The sequence below is a fragment of the Lithobates pipiens genome, unplaced genomic scaffold (genome assembly GCF_037356315.1).
Source record: "Lithobates pipiens isolate NorthernLeopardFrog02 unplaced genomic scaffold, aLitPip1_a1.2 Scaffold_22, whole genome shotgun sequence".
Lineage (NCBI taxonomy): Eukaryota > Metazoa > Chordata > Amphibia > Anura > Ranidae > Lithobates > Lithobates pipiens.
In genome coordinates this window covers 262,449,601-262,475,515 of record NW_027507784.1, presented here as the reverse complement: position 1 = coordinate 262,475,515, position 25,915 = coordinate 262,449,601, and the positions used below count along the sequence as shown (strand labels likewise).

At 42.2% G+C, this 25,915-nt stretch overlaps 1 protein-coding gene across 1 annotated transcript in view; it reads right to left on the bottom strand.

Moving 5' to 3' along the window:
- The window catches only part of CYTH3 (cytohesin 3), a 223,502-nt gene extending 199,242 nt beyond the window's left edge, over positions 1-24,260 (bottom strand). Inside the window, exon 1 of the mRNA XM_077449020.1 lies at positions 24,116-24,260. Coding sequence (XP_077305146.1) covers positions 24,116-24,134 — 19 coding nt within the window. The 5' untranslated portion in view covers positions 24,135-24,260. The remainder of the gene's footprint in view (positions 1-24,115) is intronic.
- Positions 24,261-25,915: the final 1,655 nt, after the last annotated feature.

The window sequence follows — 25,915 nt, the reverse complement described above, 5'->3', positions numbered from 1 at the left end:
GGTGAGATATTTTTTATTGTTAATGCATTCCTGCCTTAAAGCTGAGTTCCGCTGGGGAAATTCTTTTTTTTTAAGTCAGCAGCTACAAATGCTGGAGCCGCTGACTTTTAATATAAGAACACTTACCTGTCTAGGGAGCCTGTGATGTCGGCACCCAAAGCCAACCCGTCACTTGGCTCTGGGTGCAGCCACCGGCATCCTTACTAAGTGAAACAGGAAGTAAAGCCTTGCCGTTTTACAGCCTGTTTTCTACTGGGCATGTACGAGTCACGCTGCGCATTCTGAATGGTCCCTGCTGTCTTCTGGGACCTGTGCGCGAGGAATCCGATCTGCAGAAGTTCGATTTCTGGGTGGAACTCCACTTTAAGATAAAAATTGTCTATTTGTATCAACCCCTCACCCCCTTATACATACCAAAGTCCTATCTTGCTGTGCCCATCTGCAGCAGCACTTCTCTCTCAACTTACAACTGCATGGAGTAGGTAAACATACCATGTTTGTTATTTTAGAAAGGAAGGAACCTTTGCAACCAGCACAGGCCTACTACACTTAGTTTAAAATTTTCTAGCCAATCTTGTAACCGATTATTTCAGCCGTTGTTCATTGGGGTTTCTGAATATTATTATTATTCACAATTTATATAGTGCCAACAGTTTAAGCAGCACTTTACAATGTAGAAGGGGGGGGGGGGGGGGGGCGGCACAATTGCAGTACAGTTTAATACAGAAGGGACAGGTGGGCCCTGCTCTTAGAGCTTACATTCTAAAGGGAGGGGTGGTGGTACAAAAGGTAATAGACGCCGGGAATGACTTGATAGGGTTGTTAGGTGGGTGTGGGATAGGCTTCCCTGAATAACTGAGTTTTCAGGGATCTCCTAAAAGGTGGACAGATTAGAGGCTGATTGGATATACCAGGGCAGGGAATTCCAGAGAATGGGAGAGGCTCTGGAGAAGTCCTGAAGATGAGCATGAGAGGAAGTAACAAGGAAGCTAGAGAGCAGGAGGTCCTGGGAGGAGCGAAGGGGATGATTTGGGTGATATCTGCAGATGAGGTTGGTGATGTAGCTGGGGGGGGGATGTTGTGGATGGCCTTGTATGTTGTAGTTAGATGACTAAAGACTTCTGGGAGTGTCAGATGCCAGTGGTCCCCTGCAGTGTTCTGTAGTTCCCTCTTCCAAACCCCCAAGCCCCACCTAACTCCTAAGTGCTGTAGTGATGGGGTCAGAATAAGAAACCATGGCACATGGTGGGAGCCCAGACATCCGACATTCCAGGACGGGTTAGGACGCATGGGCCATGGCAATGTATGCAGGGTCTTTTCCACAGATCCTTAAACTTGATTTCTGTCATTAGTCACAAACGTCACACAAATTAATTTCGCCTAAAATGCACGGAATATACACTGGCTTCTTTTTTCTTTTTATTGTTAAAATGGATCCTTTTAACTCCATTTTACTGCACACCAGTTTTTCTCAGCAGTCTAAAATGTGCACAGAAAAAAAAAGGTCTGTTCTTCATTTCCTGTTTCTGTTTTAGATTTGCTGTCATCATGCTTCTTGGCTTGTAGATGTTAAAGATGCTATTGTAGGCAGCACCGCAATCCGTTGTCATTGCACTAGTACAGCAGCGGAAACATGAATTCATAAAAAAGGTCCATGTGGCTGAATATCCAGATTACAGCTTTGAAATTTAACATCCAGCCAAAAACACATTCACAGCAAAACCCATATTGTGCATTAAAAGATCTGTACCCATACTTGTCAGCTTAAAAAGCCAGTGACCCATACAGTCAATCCTTTCTGAGGTCATGCACAATATTAGGACAGACAGGAAGGTCATTGGTTCCACACAGAAAAAAATGGCACAGGCAGCTAAACACATCTGAGATTGGTGAAAAGTGACATTTCAAATACAATGCACGCGACCTGTCAATTAGAGACCCAAATGACTGCTGGCTAGTATGGTAGACATCATGTGACTTGTCGGGATTCAACGGGGCATTCTTGTTCCATTCAGTTAAACTGACGGATTTTGAAACTTTACATTTAAAAGCTTCTGAAAAATGCAACACCATTTTCTCAATAATTTATTTCCGAACAATTATTGTCGTCTTGCTTTTTGCTGACTTATACATTTTTTTTGTGTACATATATAGTACTGAAAAATAGAGGTTTATAACCCATCAAACAAGTCCCTGCTATGAATTTACTGTACTGTATATGAGGGGTCTCCAAACATTCTAAAGAAAGGGCCACTTTACTGTCCTTCAGACTTGGGGGGGGGGGGGGGGGGGGGTCGGACCGTGCCCAGTGGAAGTAAACAATGCCCAATCTTTGTTATTAGGGGCAGAAATAGTTGGTGTCAGTGAGAAAATGGTGCCCATTTTTTGTTGTCAGTAGAAGGAATTATGCCTGATCGTTGGTGTCATAGTGCCTCATTGTTGGTGACAGAGACAGGAATAATGACCCAAGGGCTGGATAAAGGTAAGCAAAGGGTTCCCCAGGTCCACAGTTTGAAGACCACTGCTGCATATAATCCAATGTTGCCATCATAGTTACACACAAAATACAAGTGAAATGGGTAAAAGCAAATTAACCTAGTATGGTTTTGGGATGGCAAGAGGAAATCTTCAGTGCCTGGGAGGAAAACCAAGAAAGAATGTACAAAATCCATCAGAAACCATCGCTGAAAGAACACCACAGAGCTGCCCAGAAATATTTGTGCTCCAGAGGTTGAAAATGGTAACATTTTTACTTGCTTCCTGAAGTTTAGGATAAGTTCACTTTTTGGGGAAAAAAAAATAAATGCACATTTTTTTTGCAGATAAAAAATATATGAATTTATTTATTTTTATTTTTTTGGAGCCTGTAGCATTGCACCAGCAGTCAGCAGATCTGCCAGTGCCATGCAGGTCTCCAGCAGATCTGTCAGTGTATATGCTTGCCCATACATCCCATTTGGGCGATCCATTTTTTTTATTTCAAAGGCGTCTACACTTGCCTAAACACATTTGAAAATTCTCAGCATTAGCTACATTTTTTATACCGTTTTCTCCTGTCAAGAGAAAAAACATTCAGAAGAGCCTAGTGCCCACGAGGCCTTAATTTACCTAAATAAAGAATTGTCTCAATTTGTGTTTTTCTATAGCAGCCACATTCACAAATCAAAGTAAAAAAAAAAAAAAATAGGAGAGGTTCAAGATGAGTCCGCTAAAATTGAATACGAGCAGATTTTTGACCAAAGGTTTGTACAATATTCATATGAAAACATTCTCAGTACGTTCAATAGCTCGACGAATGTCATTCAAAAGTACTTCCTAAATTGAATGTTAAAAGCAAATAAAAATTTGAACAAATTGACTTTACCAAACAAAAACCACATACGTGGTTAGAAATTCATTCAGTCTAGAATATGATTTCATCCTGCTCCTTTGAGTTTTCTCATCACTACAGTCAAAAATTAATGTTGATTTGATGCCACTAAGGATTAAAAAAATAAAACCATAATTCTTAAAACTAAAAATGTTGAATACAATTATACTAGTTTAGCCCGCATAAGATACTTTGCTACAGAAATTTGTCAGCAGCTTACCATTTATCAAAGAGGCTTTAAATTGATGTACACAAATAACAGAACAAGATCCATAAAGATTCTAGTAATAAAACTGATTGCTGAAATGTCATTAATTTAAGAGAATATAGTGTATAGTGTATTTTTAGTAAGCCTATAGTTTCAATCACTTTTACAGTCATTAAGCAAATCTTAAAGTTATTGTAGAGGCTCTAGACGTTCTACTTACCGTACCTGCTCTGTACAATGGCATTACACAGAGTGGCCCGAAGCTCCACTGCTGGGGTGCCCGCCAGCAATCTTGGCTCCTACTCTTCTGTGTCTGACGCTTGCTATGGGGGCAGACGTGTCAGCTTGATCCCGAGACAGGCGGTGTGCATCTATTGACACACACAGTGCAGCTCGGCCCTGCCCCCCACTCCTTCCTTACAGGATTTGTGCCCGAGAGGGAGAAGGAGAGAGAAATGCTGTGGCTCTTGGGCATCCTGCTGGATCAAAAGAGGAGATAGATAAGTATTTAGGGGGGCTTGCCGGAGCCGATATTGGAATTTTTTTTTTTTAACCTTGATGCAGAGACTGCATTAACTTAAAAAAAACGTATGCCTTGTTAACCACTTTAACCACTTCCCGACCAGCGCACGACGATGTACGTCGACAGAATGGCACGGGCAGGCATATTGGCGTACATGTACGTCCAATATTCGATGCCGCCGTGCCATCGGGAGCGCGCCGCCGGCGGCGCGCTCCCGCGCTGGTCGGGACACCCGTGAGTCCGGTCGCGGGACCCGCGGACTCGATCGCCGCGGGCATCCCCGCGATCGTCTCACGGAGCGGCCGAATGGAGGAAATGCTGTGTAAACAACATTTTTCCATTCTGCCTAGCAACTAGTGACGCTGATCTCTGCTCCATGTGATTGGAGCAGAGATCAGTGTACACTAAATGAAAGCCCAACCCCCCCACAGTTAGTAACACACCCCTAGGAACACTTAACCCCTACACTGCCACCCACTGGTTAACCCTTTCACTGCCAGTGTCATTTACACAGGAATCACTGCATTTATATAGCAGTGATTACTGTATAAATGACAATGGTCCCAAAAATGTGTCAAAAATGTCCGATGGGTCCCCCACAATGTCGCAGTCACAATAAAAATCGCAGATCGCCGCCATTACTAGTAAAAAAAAAAAATAATAAAAAATTATTAATAAAAATGCTATAAAACTATCCCTATTTTGTAAACGCTATAACTTTTGCACAAACCAATCAATAATCGCTTATTGCGATTTTTTTTACCAAAAATATGTAGAAGAATACGTATCGGCCTAAACTGAGGGAAAAAAATGTCTTTTTATATATTTTTGGGGGATATTTATTATTACAAAAAGTAAAAAATAATGCGTTTTTTTCAAAATTATCGCTCTATTTTTGTTTATAGCGCAAAAAATAAAAACCGCAGGGGTGATCAAATACCACCAAATGAAAGCTCTATTTGTGGGAAAAAAAGGACGTCAATTTTGTTTGGGAGCCACGTCGCACGACCGCGCAATTGTCAGTTAAAGCGACGCAGTGCCGAATCGCAAAAAGTGGTCTGATCTTTGACCAGCAAATTGGTCCGGTCTGAAAGTGGTTATAGAGGAGTTTCGCCCATCTAATGCACTAATATTTTATTTCTCAGCCCCCAGCCACCCTTCTGATTTTGGCCAAAATGACGTCTTCTGTGCTCTGAGGTGCCCTGGAATATGTACTGAGGGTCACATATTTCAGAATGCTTAAGGCGCCGTTCATGCAACTGGAGGTGGGCTGACCTGGTGGCACCTTTTGAGGGGGGCTGAACTGCCAGAACCAGAAAGACATGATGCTCATCAATCAAGATACTGGTGCAGGACAACAATGCACTTGATGGCTGGGCGAGTATGTCAACTCTGTTCTATACCAGTGGAAAAAGGCAAGAGGAAAAAAAGCCATGGGGGGGATGGGGGAGTGACGTCCGTCTTTAATGCGATATCAGATGAGAGATTCTCCTGCTAGCAAACCTACGGCTGGCAATTTCTCATGAACAGACGGACTGCTAAGAGTCTACCTATTTGTCTCTAAGGGATGGCTCCTTCTGTAGCCAAGGCAGCCAGATATCGCTCCCATTGCTAGCAATCTAGATTCAGCAGTGTTTGGGCCTGCTGCATCGAAAAATACATTGGCAGCTATTCTATAGGGACAGACAGGCAGCATCTTTAGTGACCCTGCCACTGGTAATTTGTTTTAAGTGGCAGATTCGCCCATCTGGCATCAGCCTTACAGTGTAATCCTTAATGAGAATGTCATTTTAAAATAAGCAAAAAATTCCAGATTGCAAAGAAAAGAACGGTTTCCTGTTCCACTGTCAGCACCGCTGGTTATCACCCTCTTAAAAAGCTGAGGATCTCTGCATCCAGCACTTCTGAGTGCTTCCAATGCCTGGTCCTCCTATGTGGTTCCAGTCACACAGGACACAGTAGTAAAGAACTGGCCAGCAAAAAGAACCACATATTGCAAACAGGAATTGTAAGATATCTATTGTACATCGTATACACATCTGCAGGTGTATGAAGAAATTGCGTTTGCTGGGTGCTTTCTAGTATATCAGACCCACAGACTTGCACTGTGAGTAATGAAACACGGGAAGTGCATTGTGAGGTGCTGTGGTGCGCCGAGGTGACTAAACATGGCAGTGGCATGTACTTCAAGGAAACGTAATGAATAAATTGGTACAGTTATTGTCTGAGGAGCAAGGAGGTAACATAACTTGTGTATATGGGAGTGGATATTTTTTTTTTTCTTGGTTGAACTAGATGGACTTGTGCCCCTTTTCAACCTGACTAACTATGTAACTAAATACAAACAGATACTGTCTCACACATGGAGGAACAATAGAAGCCCTGTCTGCTATAAACAAGGTTGGTGTACTGAAGCTACTCTAATCCCGAAGGCAATTCCTGGCTGGATACAAATAAATGTAGGTCAAAAGCACACAAACCAGTCCATCAATCTGGCAACTGTTCAGATGCGTAATTAATTAAGGGATTACCATCACCTATTCAACTACACATAAACCATATACTCATCAACTTATGGGGGGGGGGGAAGAATCATCATGATATATTATATATATATATATATATATATATATATATATATATATATATATATATATATATATATATATATATATATATATATATATATATATATACATATACATATATACATATACATATACATATATACATATACATACACACACACTACACTATATTATATATACATACAAATATACATACGCACACATACACTATAACACAAACTTTGTTAATTGGGTTTAAAAATGAATGTAAAAAATAATTAACAAAAAGGATAGTAAAATCCAGACATGTAAGAAAATAGGTATTATGATATACATACAAGAGGGCAACTTGAAATAAATAAATAATAATAATAAATAAGCATAGGGCTAAATTAAAAAAAAAAAAGTAAACTGCCACTAAAATAAAAGTGTGCCCCCCTGCAGGGTTAGGGCATAATGTACTAATATGCACCTAATGTGACGGATACTATTTTGTGCTAGAATGCTATATCCTTATGAGTATGGCACATTTGTCTCCATGGTCTACTCCAACTGCCTCCCATGTTGAATGGCAGTTTATATCTTTTCACCTGTTGTAAGAGGTGCAAAAACCTGAAGGTCCCCTTTATACAACATGCTAAGAGGTGGAGCTTAGTGGGAATGGGGGGAGGGTTGTGCACATCAGCGCAGTGAAGCATGTACTGAATGGTTTATTCTCTGAGGAAGTCCAAGAGGAACTGATGGGAAATCTCTCCTACCCTTTAGTACAGTTAAGCCCCGTACACATGAACAGAATGTTGGGAGACATTTGCAGGTAAAAAATAAAAAGTGCCCAACATTCTGCCCATGTGTATGTAGATTTGTCCAACAGGAGCCGCACGAACGTGCACGCTGGTAAACCAGCTGCCGTCCGACTCCAGATCAGCGCTCTCGGCCAATGGCAGACAGCGCCAATCGGAGTGTTCTGGCCACCCCCCTGTCAGAACACAACAGCGGGAGAGATTGCTGGACTAGCCTTGCATGGTTAGTACAGTGTCTTCAAGTGGAGCTTTTCAGTGCACCCCAGAAAAAAAAAAAACTGTTAGTGTGTACCCTGCTTATGGAACAGTTAGAAAGTATGACAATTTACGAAGACCTGAAAAAAAATTGGACTTACCCTAGTTTTCATGCCATAGGTGCCCCAATATTATTTAAATTAAAACACACACACACACAGTGGATATAGAAAAGAATTACCCCCTTTAGAATAATCACATTTTGTTGTTTTGCCGCCTGAAATAAGGACAGACACAGTTTTGGTTTTACCCAGCTGTATTTACTCAGTGCAAATTATAACATCCAAGTGAAAGATAGAACACCAACATGTCAGGAAAAAAAATTGAAAAACAGAATCACCGAGTTGGAAAAAGGATCACCCCTCTCTCCCCTCCTAAAAATGACTTCTAGAATCAGGTGTAGCTAATCAAAGATTGAATGAAAGATATAACACCAGCAGGTCAGCAAAAAAATGAAAAAAATTCAAAACCAGAATCACTGATATGTAAAAAGGATCACCCCCTTGTGTCAGTATTTTGTTGAATAACAGCCTTAAGTCTGCTGGGATATGTCTCTACTAACTTTGCACATGGAAGCTTTGCAATATTTGACCACTCTTCTTTGCAGGACTTTGCAGGACCACGCACATCGAGTCCCCCACCGAGCAGCGGGCGCCCTCTGGTGGCCGAAAAGCGGAAGGACGTACCTGTACAGGGTTTAACCCAGGGAAGCCATTCTGCCGCGGTATATATCTATGTGAGCTGGTTGGAAACCGGTTAAAAAGTGTTTCTAAAGCCACAACAATAAAAATCCGTCTGTATATACAGTACTGCATGCTTGTTATACTCACTGTGGAACCCAAGGGGTTAATCCTCTGCTGTTCAATTCTGTCTCCTCTGATCATTTCCTTCTTCCACTGTCTCCAAAAAATAACCTGATATTTACAGAGTCAGGGAACAGCCCGTACATGCTCAGTTTGGTGTGTATTGCTAGAGAGTTTTTTTTTTTTTTTCTTGGGAGAGTGCATGTCATCAGCACAGGGCCAATCAGCACTATCCAGATAGAGGGTAAGGGGTCCTGCATTCTCATTGGACAATAATGGGAGAATGGAAACTCCTCCTTCAAGCTTTAACCGGACACTGATTGAAAAGGGTATTTAGCAGTTTATATATTTACTAAAATATTTGCATTTCCATGTTTTGTCTACTGTGGGAAACCAAATATAGTGAATACAGGGTTCTGGGTTTAGTAATACTACGTCTGGGCTCTGTCTTGGCCATTCAAAGACAATCACCTTTTTCTCCTTCAACCACTGTGTGGTCATTGTTGCTGTGTGCTTTGGGTCATTGTCACGTTGGAAAGTAAACCTTCTTTCCCAATGACAACTTTCTGGCAGAGGGCAGAAGGGTTTCCTCAAGAATTTGATGGTATTTTTCCTTCTATCCTGACAAGTGATCCAGTCCCTGCTGCAGAGAAACACCCCTATAACCATATTACCCCCTCCATGCTTTACTGTAGGAATGGTGTTATTGGAATGGTGAGCTGTATTGGATTTCCGCCAGACATATAGTTTGGTCTTGAGGTCAAATAATTACATTTTAGTCTCATCTGATCAGAACACCTTTTTCCATGTGGCCTGAGAATCTTCAAATGTGCATTTTGGCAAAGTTCAGTCGTGACTGCATGTGGCCTTTCTTGAGTAGCTTTTTTCTTGCGACCCTCCCATACAAGCCACATTTGTGACGAATTTGTGATATTGTTAAATGCACACAATGACCATTCTTTATCATAAATTCCTGCAACTTCTTCAGAGTTGCTGTAGACCTCTTAGTAGCCTCTCTGTCCAGTTTCCTCCTGGCTCCATCCTGATCCAGGGAGGGTCTGTGTTGCACGATATACCTTCCACGTCTTCATAATAGACTTCACTGTGCCTCTAGGCATTGATAAAGCCTTTACATTTTTTGTAGCCATTTCCTGAACTGTGCCTGCCCAGAACTTGTCCCGGAGATCTCTTGAAATTACCTTGCCACACATAATTGTTTGCTTCAGTTGCACAACTAGGGACTGCTCCAGGAAAGCTCTCTTCCTGCTGAGCTAATGAAATCACCACAGCTGATCACAGCCGTCAAGTCAAATGGCTTTGTGTGCCATTGATAAGGTGAGTAGCTACATCTGATTGTGTTTACAATTCAATTTTAGGAGGGGGGTAAACCTTTTTCCTACTTTTTACTGACATGCTAGCGTTATATCTTTCACGTGGATGTATAAGTTGCACTGAGTACATACAGCTGGATAGGCCCAGAAACAAGGTCTGGTATTGACCTACCAAACTCCAACGCGCGGTATTGAACTACCAGACCCCAACAGTGGTTCTGCCATGAAAGACTGTGCTTACTGAAACTTATGGAAGAATTCCTATGCAATAAATCCAGGCTGGCAAAGAATTCATCAGTGATGTTCTGCTTACATTTTTTTACCCTAGGCTTAAAAAGGTACTGCTTATTAGTGGAGAGTGAAGGATCTTTTTCATATCCAACTTTAATTTAAAAACTGGGCTCTCTATACAACATCCAAGATATCAATAATACATATCCTCTTCCCTACATTTGGAAATGTAATTATGACTTTGAATAAACCTCCTGAAGGTTATCTACAATTTACAACAGCTAGAACATATATTTTTGAATGAAACCAGACCTTCCAATTGCATAGCCGTTATATAATTTACATCCCTCTTGGAATACATGACTAAGAGAAAACTATCCTCTAATCTCACGTTCACGTTGGCCCAAATCTTTTATCAACACCACTGTAGCAGATTGTAATTAAATACCCTTAGCTAGATGATAAAAACACCCTAGTCCGCTTGCACAAACTATATGTTCAACTCTCGCTTCTGTGCTGGAGAAAATGTCAATATATTGACCACTCTCTCACATATGGTGGGAAGCTTCTGTTATAACAGGATGCTGGGAAAAAAAAGATGTTCTTCTACTTAGTCCCCGTACAAGAATAATATTGTAGATCAAATTTTTGGTACAATATGGGCCGGATGGCTGGCTTTTAACCCAACAAACACTTACAGCTTACTACTGTACTATACCACCTGATAACATATTTACCTATTAACCACTAATAGTTTTTATCTATTCCACACAGTACGTTATTCAATTTTTAACAAAAGCAATTAAAAAGATTTTCAATTATAATTATATATATATATATATATATATATATATATATATATATATATATACACACCGAACATTTTTGCAGTGGCTTCTAGGGGCGTCAGGCACAGTTTTGGCAGAAAAAATGCTTGACGCTGCTAAAACACGCCTAATGCCGTGTACACACGAGCAGAATGTTCTACAGCAAAAGTCAGAGGGAAGCTTTTCATCATATATTCCGATCGTGTGTATGCCTCAATGGACTTTTTATTTTATTTTATTTTTTTTAGAAAATTCTGACGGACCTAGAAATAGAACACGTTCTAAATATTCCAGACGAAACCAATTCCTATCGGGAAAACCACTCGTCTGTATGCTGTTCCGATGGACCAAAAACGACGCATGCTCTGAAGCAAGTACGAGACGGCGGCTATTGGCTACTGAACGTCCTTTTTCTAGTCCCGTTGTACGTCACCGCGTTCTTGATGATCGGACTTTGGTGCGATGGTGTGTAGGCAAGACAGTTTCAGCAGAACTCCGTTGGAACTGTGTCGGAAAAACCTTCAGAGTTTATTCCAACGGGAAAACCGGTCATGTGTACGCGGCATAAATGCTAGGCACGTTTAGCACTTCATTATTGATTAATTTCAATGGCCAGAATGAATAATTCATTTCATTGGCCAGAATGAATTAATGCAGACTTTTTTTTTTTTTTTTTTTTTAAACTGCCTCTAAAATCCCCTGCATGTTATCCTGTGTGTTCATGCACATATAGGCTTTTAGCTGCGTTTTTTGGCAGGAGAGTTTAGTGGTACAAAATACGTTGACAGCTGATGACTCATCCATTGTTAAGGATGCAGCAACTGGCTTTCTGGCTCACCCCTCAACAACCAGCTATTCACTGCTTAAAGTGGATGTAAATCCACTCTCATCCTTTCTAAACTACTGCAAAATTGGTTATCTAGAAGGATATACATGCCTCCTGCATGTATACTTATCTGTGAAATGTCTCCCCTTTGTCTGCTACGAGACCTGAAAAACTGCAGATTCTGTGGGTGGGTCTGTTTTCCAGGGCTCGGTGGGTGGAGTCATGATGTCAGACTCCCCACCCCCTTCTACACTCCCCTTATCAACATGCATTTTCTCCTGTGTATTTCTTACACTGAACTTCTGCTATGATCACTAACATCCAGTTAAAACTCAGAAAAGTCCCCACATGACTTCAGCATGCCAAATCATGCTGAGGTGTGGAACAGCCAATCCTTGCAGAGCTGCTGAAGAAAGGAGTGGGGATGGGAATTAAAAAAATAATGCATGTCTTAGGCTAGTGCATGAGATATGTAAATCACCTGTCAATCACAGCAAGGGGGAAGAATGGACAAAGATTTCACAGTTTATCCATTTTATTTCACTGGAAAAAAAAAAAGAGAATTGCTCAGAGCTGGATTAACTCTTTGTGGCAAGACTGGGCACAGCTGATCTGAAATCCCAATAGAGATATACACCACCGCTCAAAGGCAGGTCCTGGGAACTCGGCTATGAATAAGCACTAGCCTTAGTGCTAAACGCGTCAGCTGTTAGCATCTTTCGCTGTGATGTCATTTGCTGTGTCCTAAATATTATTTGAATAAAGCATTGTTTAGCATTGGAGTGCAGCCGTCCAGAGTTCTGTCATTATCCACGTAATCTGAAATCCCATACTATATATATTGTGCCAGACAGAAAAAAAAATTCAGGTTTACATTCCTTAACGCTAAAGCTACTAAACGTAGCTTACACACTAGGCTAAACACTTTAAAAGCTTTAACGGAGCGCTATTGCAATGCGGTCACCTCACTGATTCCAAGCAGATGATCTTTTGCTTCTTACAACAACCAGCAAGGAGGAAAACACGAGATCAAAACTGTGCCTTCTTTTATCTTTTGAAAGAAAAAAAACATTTCTTAGACTAAACATCCAAGCAAACTCCAAAATACATTTTAGGTCCATCTTTTAAAAACAATGAGAATTAAAAGCATCTAGCCAAATAAAGTAGAACTACGCCCAAAATCCCACTCATAAAAAAACAAACAAAAAAAAACATGAATAAAAAAAACAAAAAAAACAAAAAAAAAACACAATCATTTGAACATGAATTAGTACAAGTAAAAAAGAAGAAAAAAAAAAAAAAAAAAAAAAGGAAAAAAACTTTCATAGGTTACTATATTATCAACTTGTGGCTAGAAGGAATTTGGAAAATTCAATGTAATAGATTGAACACAGATGTTCCCCCAAACACAAATAATAATGGTCTCACTTCATGGCAACCAAACAGGTCAGCCCACTTCCTTCTTAAAACAAATGCTACAGGTCCCTGGAGCCTCGCAGCGCTGGTAAAATAAAACATATGCAAGGCTGCGTACAGACGGGTCCCCACAACGGGCTCCGCAGGTGGCCAATTGGGCACGTTACCTTGCCGTCTCATTTTTAATTACGATTTAGAACATGAGCAAAACTTTTATTTGAATTTATTAGGTCAAATTGTTTAAACATCCTTTTCCTCCAGACATAATCAACGGCGAAATATAAATAAATAAATAAATAAATAGAAAAAAAATAAGAAGGAGCTGAAGGCCAGACGTTTTCTCAACAAAGCCCTGAGGAAGAATGGCAAGGAATGTGGAAAATGATTCAACCAAGTACATTTTTTTTAATGTATTACACTAGTTTAACATCATCTAAAGAACAAACCCTGTCTGCGCTTGCTAAACCTTTCCTACTTTAATAGAAGCAGGATGAGTAAGCAAGAACACTCAGAAAACTCATGGGTAATATACACAGAATTTACTAAGCAGAATTTTTAGTTTTTTTTAAATGCATGCAGAAACATAGAAAAAAAAATAGGTTTTACCGTCTTTTACAGATGCCAAATCTTCTTTCAAGGCTACCCCCTGCCTACCAGATTGGCAGAACCACCACCTAAATAATTTTGATCACGTTCAGGTCATTATATAGGACAAGGGCACACTCTTTACAACTGGAGGAAAATTGATTTAAGCTCCTCATGCAGAAAGACTTCTTCTTAAGAGCTGTTAAAATGTGGAGTAGACTCCCTTAAAGTGGGTGTAAACCCACTTTTTGGACTTCTACCTATAGGTAAGTCTAGAATAAGGCTTACACATAGGTAATGGAAATATCTCCTAAACGTGCGCTGTTAAGGAGAGATTTCACTTGTAGTCTGCCGAAAATTCCAATGACACATGCGCAGGGAAGAAACAAAAACTAAGTGCCGTTAATCGCGGCTCCAGTGCGCATGTGCGGGAGTGCCGTCACGCGGGTCCGGCGAATCAGAGCAGGAGCCCGCAGCCTGGAAGGAAGAGGGGTCAGAAGATGGACGTTGCCTACACAGGGGACATTGCTGGATTCTTTTGCAAGTAATTGTCACATAATGGGCTAGTATGTTATGCATACTAGCCTATTATGCTTTTCATTTTCAGGCTTTGCAGCAAGCAAAAGAGGAAGTAAAACCCATCAGTGTTTACTTCCTCTTCAAAGTGGTTCTAAAGGCTGAAGTTTTTTTTATCTTCATGCATTATATGCATAGAGGTAAAAAACCTGATTGCAGCAGAGTCCCCTCCCAATACTTACCTACAGGGTCGAACCAGCCATGTGTACAAGAGCATGGGCTCTCTGGGGACTCTCCCTACTCATTGGCTAAGACAGCAGCGGGAGCCATTGGCTCCTGTTGCTGTCAATTACAGACAGTGAGCCAATAAGGAAAGGGGGCGGAAGTGTCTGAATAGACACGCAGCGCAGCGGCTTGGGAATGCGCCTGCTTGGGTGCCTCAGTGCGAGCTGCTTGCTCTGGGGGCGCTCGGCAGGAGGGGCCAGGACTGCCAGCGGGGGACCCGAGAAGAGGAGGATCGGGGCTGATCTATACAAAATCACTGCATAGAGAAGGTAAGTATTATTTAATTTTTTTTTATTTGTCTTCAATATCACTCTTAACTTCCTTTCACACCATTGCCTTTTTCCATGCTTTTTGCAGAAACGCATGACATTATTTATAACATGGGTTCCCTTAAAACACGTCCACATTATTGCATTTTTGTGTCTCTACGTTTTTGGAAAGCGTCAGAGACTTTTTTTTTTTTTAAACGCAACACGCTGCTTTTTTTGCTTCAATAGACTTCAATGGAGAAGCTGCAGAAAAGCATGCAGTGCATTTTTAGTAATGGGACACTATTCCTCCCACTTACACCACTGATGGGACACTATTCCTCCCACTGACGCCACTGACGGGACACTATTCCTCCCACTGACGGGACACTATTCCTTCCACTGACACCACTGACGGGACACTATTTCTCCCACTAACACCACTGACGGGACACTATTCCTCCCACTAACACCACTGATGGGACACTATTCCTCCCACTGACACCACTGATGGGACACTATTCCTCCCACTGACACCACTGATGGGACACTATTCCTCCCACTGACACCACTGATGGGACACTATTCCTCCCACTGACACCACTGATGGGACACTATTCCTCCCACTGACACCACTGATGGGACACTATTCCTCCCACTGACACCACTGATGGGACACTATTCCTCCCACTGACACCACTGATGGGACACTATTCCTCCCACTGACACCACTGATGGGACACTATTCCTCCCACTGACACCACTGATGGGACACTATTCCTCAAACTGACACCACTGATGGGACACTATTCCTTCCACTGACACCACTGATGGGACACTATTCCTCCCACTGACACCACTGATGGGACACTATTCCTCCCACTGACACCACTGATGGGACACTATTCCTCCCACTGACACCACTGATGGGACACTATTCCTCCCACTGACGGGACACTATTCCTTCCACTGGTACCACTGATGGGAGACTATTCCTCCCACTGACACCACTGATGGGACACTATTCCTCCCACTGTCACCACTGACGGGGCACTATTCTTCCCAATGACACCAGCAATGTGGATTTATTCCTCCCACTTTTTTGATGGGGCACTATTCTTTCTTCTACTGACTACAGGCACTATGTAATTTGCTTACATCCACTGATGCTGGGGCATTTTCCACTGCCACTGGCCACTCCGCCCCCCCCCCCCCCCCAAAGTCTGAAGGACACTAAACCAGGCCCTTTGTTTAGAAGGTTTGGAGACCCCTATCTTAGGTAGAAGCGCTAGTCAGGTAGCTACAACTATACAATCATACTACATCTCTTCACTCAAGTGAAATGGGTCTAATCTTCTCTTTTACTGCTCCCTTCTTATCTATTTAGTCGCTGATGCTAGAGTTAATTCCGTTGACTAAAATATTTTTGTCGATTAAATTAATAATATTTTAGTCGGCTAAAACAATTCAGATGATTAAAATATGATTAACAATAATATGACATTTTTTGTCAAAAGACTTGGAATAAAATTACATTGAATTTATATCACAATGGCTAAATGTGTGCCTGTAGTTCAAACCTTAAAGCTAACCTTCAGTCATTTTTTCATCGTTCCATCTATTAAATCTTCTGCCCTTGTTGTTTTAACTTTGGATAGCAAAACGTTTTTTTCTGACAGTAAATACCTTTTAGAGCCCACTTCCTGTTTCTTGTCTGATCATTAGCCTAGGCTTCTGACATCATGTACAGCTCTCTCTCTTATGAGAGTTTGTCAGGAAGGGAGGAGGGATGAGTCATAAGAGGGCCAATGAAAGCTGCAGAGCTGGAGGTGTGTGTCTGTGTAAATCCAGGAAGTGAACAGACAGCAGCTTCAGCTGCCCACGGTTAAAATGGCTGCTGCCAGACTCAGTGGAGGGATGTTTCTGCATCATATTTGGCAAGTACAGAATTACGGTATATATAAAATATGCAACGTGGTTGGAGGGAAGCTTTAGAATGGAAAAGATGTTTTTATTACAAATTTTGTGAGCAGACTGCAGCTTCTCTTCAATACCGTTAATAATAAACATGTTACAGTGGAATCTTGGTTTACAAGTAACGCGGTTAACGAGCGTTTTGAAAGACGAGCAACTTTTTTTTATATTCTGACTCGGTTTGCAAGCGTTGTCTCACAAAACGAGCAGAATTTAATCTAATGGGCGATGCAGCATTTGGTGCACGGGTGAGACTCGGAACGGTTTAGAGCCGTTCGGAAATACTATTTCCGAGTTCTGCTGAGCTGTCCCAGAGTATTTTCGAGGCTCTTCGGCGCACCCCCACCTCTGGCCACACGCGGTATTGCATGTATCTGAAGTCAATGCGGAACAAATTATGTTCGTTTCCATTGACTTCTATGGGGAAACTCGCTTTGATATGCGACTGCTTTGGATTAAAAGCATTCTCCTGGAACAGATTATGCTCGTAATCCAAGGTTCCACTGTATTCGATTTTTACTCCAGGAGTATATAATGTTTGGAAATAACAGAAAAAAAGAGGCGCCTCTAAGTGCAGGATTAGTAGCTATTTATTTCCCCAAAAAGACTAAATTTGGGGAAATTAATCTTTAATCATTCTGGGGAAATAAATAGCTACTAATCCTGCACTTAGAGGCGCCTCTCTTTTCTGTTATTTCCTTTCAGAGATTGCTTCTCATTGTGAGTGCAGCCCTCAGTGTCGGATATATACCATTGGCCCCTTGCCTTTTTAGAGACACTGTCCTTATGCTCAGAGTGCCATTATACACTGTATATAATGTTTGGCAGTTCTAAAGAAATAATGCATTAAAATTTAACTAAACCCATTTGATTTTAGTCAACTAAAATGTACTGTAGAGTTTAGTTGACTAAAATAGGACTAAAACAACTCAGATGACTAAAATATGACTAAAACTAAAATGGCGTTTTAGTCAAAAGACTAAAACCAAATTTAAATTTGATGTCAAAATCAACAATGGCTGATACACCACTGCAGAATCCTTGTAATATTCATTCATTATGGCTACACTAACTGAAAAGAGGACTAATTTTGAAATACATGGTATATTATAATAGTTTTTATTACATAGAATTATTTCAAACTGATGACACATAACATTACCAAATTAAAAAATAACTGAATAAATGCCAACTACAATTTGTTTAGAAGTAGCTATGAGGCTGAACTGGACTCATGAACTCGATTTTTACGAATAGATTACCATCCAGGAAAAAATGGGCACTATAGTGGCACATGGATAGCAGGTTTATATTAAAGCTCCAAAACCAGGGCAGAAAACCGCCTCTTAGAAATGTAATCAGTTAGTGACGGATTAAGACTGCAGATTAAAAAGCAACATTTCATCTCGACAGCTATCAATAGACTGGCATCGTCTAGCGTATAAGCAATGATGGCATCAGAGTGGTAAACACCGATAATGCAGCTGTTCCTCCAAAGTACAAAGACAAAACCCTCTTTTCATAGAAAATGTGATGAAGCATTGTGCAATTCTCTGCAGGGTTCACTGCAAGACAAAAAGTCTGTGATGCAAGAATGTCCATTCAGAACGTCTCAAGACAACAATGAGCCATGCCCCTGGAAAGAAGTCAACATTATTGTCGTTGTGGCCTGAACGTCGTAATGACAGCAAAGCACCGGACCTCTTCAAGCCCCATTACATAGTATACATAGGCTACTGTCCTCTGTAACACACCTCCTACACTAGAAAGCTCAGCACACGTAAAAATTAACTCAGGCATTCATTATACACTGCCAAGGGTGGAGAAAAGAAAAACATACAGTTTCCTTGACTCTTCACCAAGTTTCAGTATCCATTGCAAGAGGATATGCAAGCCAGACAGGGTGCAGTCTCAGGAATGGAGACGTTAATACAGCTTTTACTAAAAAGTTTTGGGGGCTTCAACCAACCACACTGTAGAATAACACAAAAGGATCTGCAATGGAATAAGCCAATCTCATAAATCTAGTGAAAATATATATATCGGTTGACATTACATAAACTCTATAAAGCAAAAGTCTAAATCTATGCAGCCTGGGATTACTGAATACCTCTGACAATTATGTGGTAAAAAAAATGAGCAGTCATCTACATCTGTGGAGCTAAACCGACAGGAAAACTTTGAGTCCGAGTGTTATTCAGTGTGAGTACAAAGTGAATGCCCCAAAATCTGCAAGCATCAGTGTGTCGGGCTACCATGGGGTTCCAGATGCTAGAAGGCCACCATGCTATGGAAAAGAGGTGTGATGCCGTGTACACACGACCGGACTTTGAGGGACTATTTCCAACGGTCTTTTGGCGGAGTTCCGACTGACTTTCCGAATGAACGGACTTGGCCACACACAATCACACCAAAGTCCGACGGATTCGAACGTGATGACGTATGACTGGACTAGAATAAGGAAGTTCATAGCCAGTAGCCAATAGCTGCCCTAGCGTCGGTTTTTGTCCATCGGACTAGCATACACACGAACGGATTTCTCGGTCCGGCGGAAAAATTTAACATGTTCTATTTCTAAAGTGCACTGGATTTTTGTCAAGCAAAGGTCTGATGGAGCCCACACAAGATCAAATTGTCTGACGGACTCGTTCCGTCGGACCTTTGCTGTCAAAAAGTCTGGTCGTGTGTACGCGGCATAAGAGAGCACCAGTGACAACTGCCCAGGGTGCCATTGTCCTAAATTACCAAAAAGGTGGCATACCACTATCCAGAATTACCAATGTCAGTGCTCTTGCAACACTACAAGCCAAATGGTCTTGATAAGGCCAGGGTTGTCTTTATTATTGGACCCTGGGCAAACATTTTCTTGGGCCCTCTCGAATCCACTTGCCAACTATTTTCAAGCAGTGTAGGCTCAAGGGGCAGCTGCTTTGGGACCCACAACAATGTCTGGGCCTGGGGCAGCTGCCCCTTTTGCCCTGCCTTAAAGAAGGCCCTGGATACGGCCCCCAGTTACACTTCTATCATTGTGATAATGCAAACTTATTTCAAATTTATCTAAGCCTATCCCCTTCCCTCAACACAGTTCCACCGCTACAGAATCTCAAGAGCTATTTCCTATCATCAGGACAATCATAACACCACAAGCAATGTTCTACTTCACTTAATTACCTAAATTATGGATTCGGTTTCAACCAGAACTCCATCTGCATGGAGTGTGTATGTTCCAACTTAATATGCAGTTCTTCCAGCTCCATTCTTCCCTCCATACACACTAGCAGGTTAACACCTGACTCAAATACATCTACAGTCATTTTCAACCAAGGATCTTTGGAAACCTAGGGTTCCTCCTCAGGTTGCTGGGGGTTCTTTGAGCATGTCAGATTTACTGTCTATATCAGGGGTGCCCAACCAGTGGCCCGCAGAGCCCTCTGATGTGGCCCGTGACCTCCTGCTCTGGGATGGAATAGAATACTGTTAACAGGTACACTGCGTTGCACCCACAGTGATGGAAAACCGCAGTGCATTGGTGTGAAAGCAGCCTTGAGCCCCTTTCACATGGTCAGTCCAATCCAATTGGACCCTCCATTCACCTCTAAGGTGTGGCAGATGTAAACCGACTTGTGTCCTACCTCCAATCCGATCCACAAAAAAAAAAAAAAAAAAAAGAGTTTTGTGGGCTATATCCATGTCCTCCGCCTGCTTAAGTGGCCCTCGTGCTTCAAAAGGTTGGGCGCCCCTGGTCTATATGATGGTGCTGGCACAGTTCCAGAGCCTATGTCACTTGTCAAAGCCAGCTGCATTGACACCAATGTTCTTTTTAGCTGTCTGGAAGAATGGCATCCTGACCACCACTGTAGGAGGGCATTCCTCCAACTGGCCACCAATGTAAGGGGCATTTTCAGCACTGCCCCCCAATGAATTTGTTTAAGGAGGGGTTCCCTGAAATGTAAAAATACATTTCAAGGATTCCTCTGGGGTAAACAGGATGAGAAAGGCTGCTCTACAGTATATGTGCTTTATGTTAAGGAACATTAGATTACAAGCTCCACTGGAATAAAGACTAAAGTAATGCACAACACATTTGGAATTGGAAGTGTACATATATAGAAAAAAAAAATAAACACACAGTTCAGGATTCATAAAGACTATTATTCATGAAGATGCTGAAGATCAACACATCAGAATTTAGTTATCACCGGGGTAAGGGACAGGAAGACTGCTGAATTGAAAGATTAAACACGGTCATAAACAATCGCCTGCAAAGATGACATGACTTCTGTACTGTGAACCACTGCTGATAACCACAGAGACAGAATACATCAGGTATAAATATGACTGATCACACACATGTAATGGCATTGTTTTTTCTCTTCTTTCCCTGCGGGAGCACCATCCCGCGGGCTAATCCCCTACAGAGTGGTGGCCTCATTATGCATCACTGCTGAGCAGATTCTCTACCCACCTCCAGCCGGTATTCATTGACAGTATACTCCATAGTGGATGTAAGAGGCGGACCTTGCCCAGGATATTCTAAACAACGTGCAATACATGCTACAAATCTACACACCAATGTATGCTTCTAGTACACTCCAGAGTGGATGTAAACAGGTGGTACCCTCCCAATATAAATTAAACAGGGTGCAATAGGTACCACTGATCTACACAGATACATAGCTAATCAGATTGAAAAAAAGAGACACTAGTCCATCTAGTTCAACCATAAAAAAATAAAAAATAAATAAAAAAAAAAAACACAAAGAGAAAGCCTCCATATATACCCACAGGTGATCATATATATGAATGTCTAATTCTAGCACACTCCAGCGTGAAATGTAAGAAGTGGCACCGGCCTTCCCAATATATATTACACAGGTTACAATAGGTACTACTGATCTACATACAGGTTCTGGCACACTCCAAGGTGGATGTAAGGAGGTGGTACCCTCTCAATATAGATTAAACAGGGGGCAATAAGTACTGCCAATCTACATACCAACATATAATTTCAGTAAACTCCAGGGTGAACGTAAGAGGTGGTACCTTCCAAATATATAAGTAGAATGCAATACATACTACTGATCTAAACACCAATATATAATTCCAGTAAACTGAAATGTGGATCTCAGAAGGAAGAACCCTCCCAATACATGTTAACCTGCATGTAATAGGTACTATTGATCTACACACCATAGTATAAGTCTAGTAAAGGGTAGATTTACTAAAACTGGAGCACTCATAATCTGGTGCAGCTGTGCATATGGTAGTAGCCAATCAGCTTCTAACTTCCTCTTGTTCCATTAAGCTTTGGCAACAAAATCTGGAAGCTGATTGGTTTCTATGCAGAGCTGCACTAGATTCTGCACTCTCCAGTCTTAGTAGATAACTCCCCAAGGTGGTACCTTCCCAATATACCCTAAACAGGGTGCAATTGGTAATACCGATCTACCCACCAATGGATATTTCTAACAAACTCTAGTGGCAATGCAAGAGGTGGCACCTGGTACATGTTCACCAGGCTGCAAAAGGTACTACACAGCTAGACACCAATGTAGAATTCTAATAAACGCCAGCATAGAGGTAAGAATGTGGTATCTTCCCAATACATATAAAAAGGGTGCAATAGGTACTACTGATCTACTCACCAATGTAAAATGATAGCAAAATCTATAGTGTTATCTTCACAAAAAATAAGCATGCAATAGGTACTACTGATCAACACATCAATCGATAAATCTAGTAAACATCAGCATGGATGCAAGAAGATGGTATCCTTCTAGTACCTATAAGAGTGCAATAGTCACTGCTGATCTACACGCCAATATATAATTCTAAGAAACACCAGGGTGGGTGTATGAAGGTAGCACTTTCCCAACACATAATAAACATGCTGCAATAGGTACTACCAATGTATAATTCTAGTACACTTTAAGATAGATTTACTAGGTGGTACCTTCCTAGTACAATTGACTGAGGTGCAACGGGTACTACTGACCTACGCACCAATGTACAGTACAATTCTAATAAACTCCAGGGAAGATATAAGAGGTGGTACCTTTCTAATACATCAACAGGGTGCAATAAGTACTAACAATCAACACACCAATGTATAATTCTAGTAAACACCTGGGCAGATGTGATAAGGCGATATCTTTCTATAGTACATAAAATAACGATGGCGCAAAATGTACTAGCAGCCTACACAGCAATGTCTAATACTATTAAACGCCAGGAGTGATGTAAGAAGGCGGTACCTTCTCAATACATAAACATGGTGCAGTAAGTACTAACAATGTGTAATTCTAGTAACCACCAGGTTAGATGGATGAAGGTGGTACATTCCCAATACATAAACATGGTGTAGTAAGTACTAGTAATGTGTAATTCTGGTAACCACCAGGGTGGGTGGGTGGATGGATGGATGAAGGTTGTACCTTCCCAATACATATTAAACAGGGTCCAATTGGTACTGGCAATGTATATTACACTCTAGGATAGATGTAAGAGGCAGTGCCACCCTAGAACATGTTGATCGGGGTGCAATAAATACTATGGAGCTGCACACCCTTGTAGAATTCTAGTAAACACGGGGGTAGTGAGAAGGTGATATCTTTCTAGTACATGTAATAAACAGGGTGCAATAGAACTTCTACTGATCTACACACCAATATACAATCCTAGTAAACACCATGAGGGGTGTAAGAGATGGTACCTTCCCAGCACACATGTAAATAAGGTGCAATAGTCATCCAATCTAGCCAGCAATGCAGAATTGCAGCAATCACAGGGTGGATGTATGAAGGTGGTATATTGATGATAAGAGATACTCCCAGTTTACTCCACACTGTGTATGATGTATGAAGCCTATTCACTATTTATTACTCATGTAACCCCTTAGATGCCGGCGCTGTACCCCGAGTCCTGTGCACCCCCCTATGGAGTCCCCATACACACACCAGTAGTAATGCAGTATGATCCGTCCTACATCCAGTACATGGAGCCAGTCCTCCCCCTACTCCCGGCTGGAGGTGACCCCACCATGTCTGCAGAGATCCATCCATAGCTGGCAATGGCAACTCACCGCACACAACACGATGATCGGTGACAGCCCGGCTCCCTTCCAACCTATAACACGGCACAACCTACCGGCTCCCTTCCACCCTATAGAGGGCACAACCTACCGGCTCCCGGCCATCCGCAATGCATCTACTCTCATGTACTAAGAGATCTACCAGCAGAACGACCCCCCCCCCCCCCCCCCGTGCAGATGACAGATCAGCTCCGAGCTGTCATCGGGGATCTGCTCCACACTCCACTATATACGGCGCTGTACTCCGCCACCGTCCTTACCAGCCGCATCCTCCTCCATCCCTGCACGGTGACCGGCGGTATGCAGAGCCGGAATGGTGACAGCTCCAAGGACTCCTCCACACTACACAACACCGAGCCTGACTCCCAGCCGCCGCAGCCCGACTCCGCCCACCGTCACATGACGCCCAGCACTCCGGCCCATGACGTCAGAGGGCTTCTCGGCTATAGAAGAAGTGGGACGAAGCTGAGGGTTCCCTGGGGTGTTATAGATTTTTTTTCATTTTTTTTTTATTTTTATTTTAAATCACTTCCCTACTGGCCACTTTTACCCCCTACCTGCCCAGGCCAATTGTCACACTTTGAATGACAATTGCGCGGTCATGCTACACTGTACCCATATGAGGTTTTTATCATTTTTTTTCACACAAATAAAACTTTCTTTGGGTGGTATGTCATTGATGTTGGTTTTTAAATTTTTTGCTAAACAAATGAAAAAAAAAAAGTTTAAAAATGCAGCGCCGGCTCCTGAAGAGAACGCGCTATGTGTTTTTGAAATTTAACATTACACCTGAACTGCAGTTTTGGTATAATTAGTACAAATTTTGACCTCAGCATCAGTCTGACTGGACTATAGGGTGTTCAGCCTGGCCATAGGGGGCGCTGTCTCTTCTGGCAGGCATGGAACCACAGTCTGGTTGGGTGCTTTGAGGTTACTTTCTCTCGGAGCCAGCCCAGTGGGAGTGTCACTCTTTCTGTGCTTTCTGGGAGAGGGTACTTAAAGTGGAAGTAAACTCCCCTATCGTTTTCAGCCCAGGAAGCTGCCATCTTTGCCTCCGTTTAATCTTCAACTGCTATGGTGCTGCACATGTGATTCGTTATGACACCAGCCATTGGATGGTTTGATAGTTTGGCTGAGAGCACAGCCAATGTGCAGTTAGCATTCCCGGCATGCCTTTTTTTTAAACTGTTTAAATCGATGGGTTTACTTCCACTTTAAGATGTGGATGTCACGTGGTTCAGGGTTCCGGTCCAGAAGTATGTTCTGACTCCATGGTCCTGGTCCTCCTGACCAGCCCCCAGGACCCCTATGGCCTGGGGTGCTGATCCACCTGACTTTATGTCTCAGGGCTGGCTAGCCCGAGGCAAGAAAACTAAGGAAAGGATTCGGAGGTGGTCCGGTGCCAACTCAGGTTGTGGAGAGGCCCAGCAACTTTGTAGTTATCCAGGGGAGGACTCTTCGGAAGAAGGCCACACAAGGGTTGGCTTCTTAGCAAGAGCCTGGTAAAGCTGAAGGACCTAAGTGAATCCTATCTTGTGCGGTATCGCCGGACTGGCTGCAAGATACTGGTACCACATGAGTGTTCTACAAGTATTCAAGTTTCCTTGTTCATATTCTATAACAAAGTCTGTAGCAGAGACTTGTTCCTGATTTAAGTCTTTATGTTTCACACTGGAGCGGCGAGCTAGCAGGACGGTAAAAAAAAGTCCTGCTAGCAGCATCTTTGGAGCGGTGAAGGAGTGGTGTGTATACTGCTCTTTCACCGCTCCTGCCCATTGAAATCAGTGGGGCAGCGTGGCTATACCGCCGGCAAAGCACCTCTGCAGAGGCGCTTTGCGGTGGGTTTTAACCCTTTCTCGGCCGAATAGTGCCGCAAATCCGACCGTAAAGCACCTCTTAAAATAGCAGCACTTTACCACCAATGCACCTCCCCACCCAGTGTGAAAGGGGCCTTAAAGTGGTTGTAAACCCTTACAAACCACTTTGACCTACAGGTAAGCCTAGATTAAGGCTTACCTGTAGGTCCAAGAAATATCTTCTAAACTTATACGGTTTAGGAG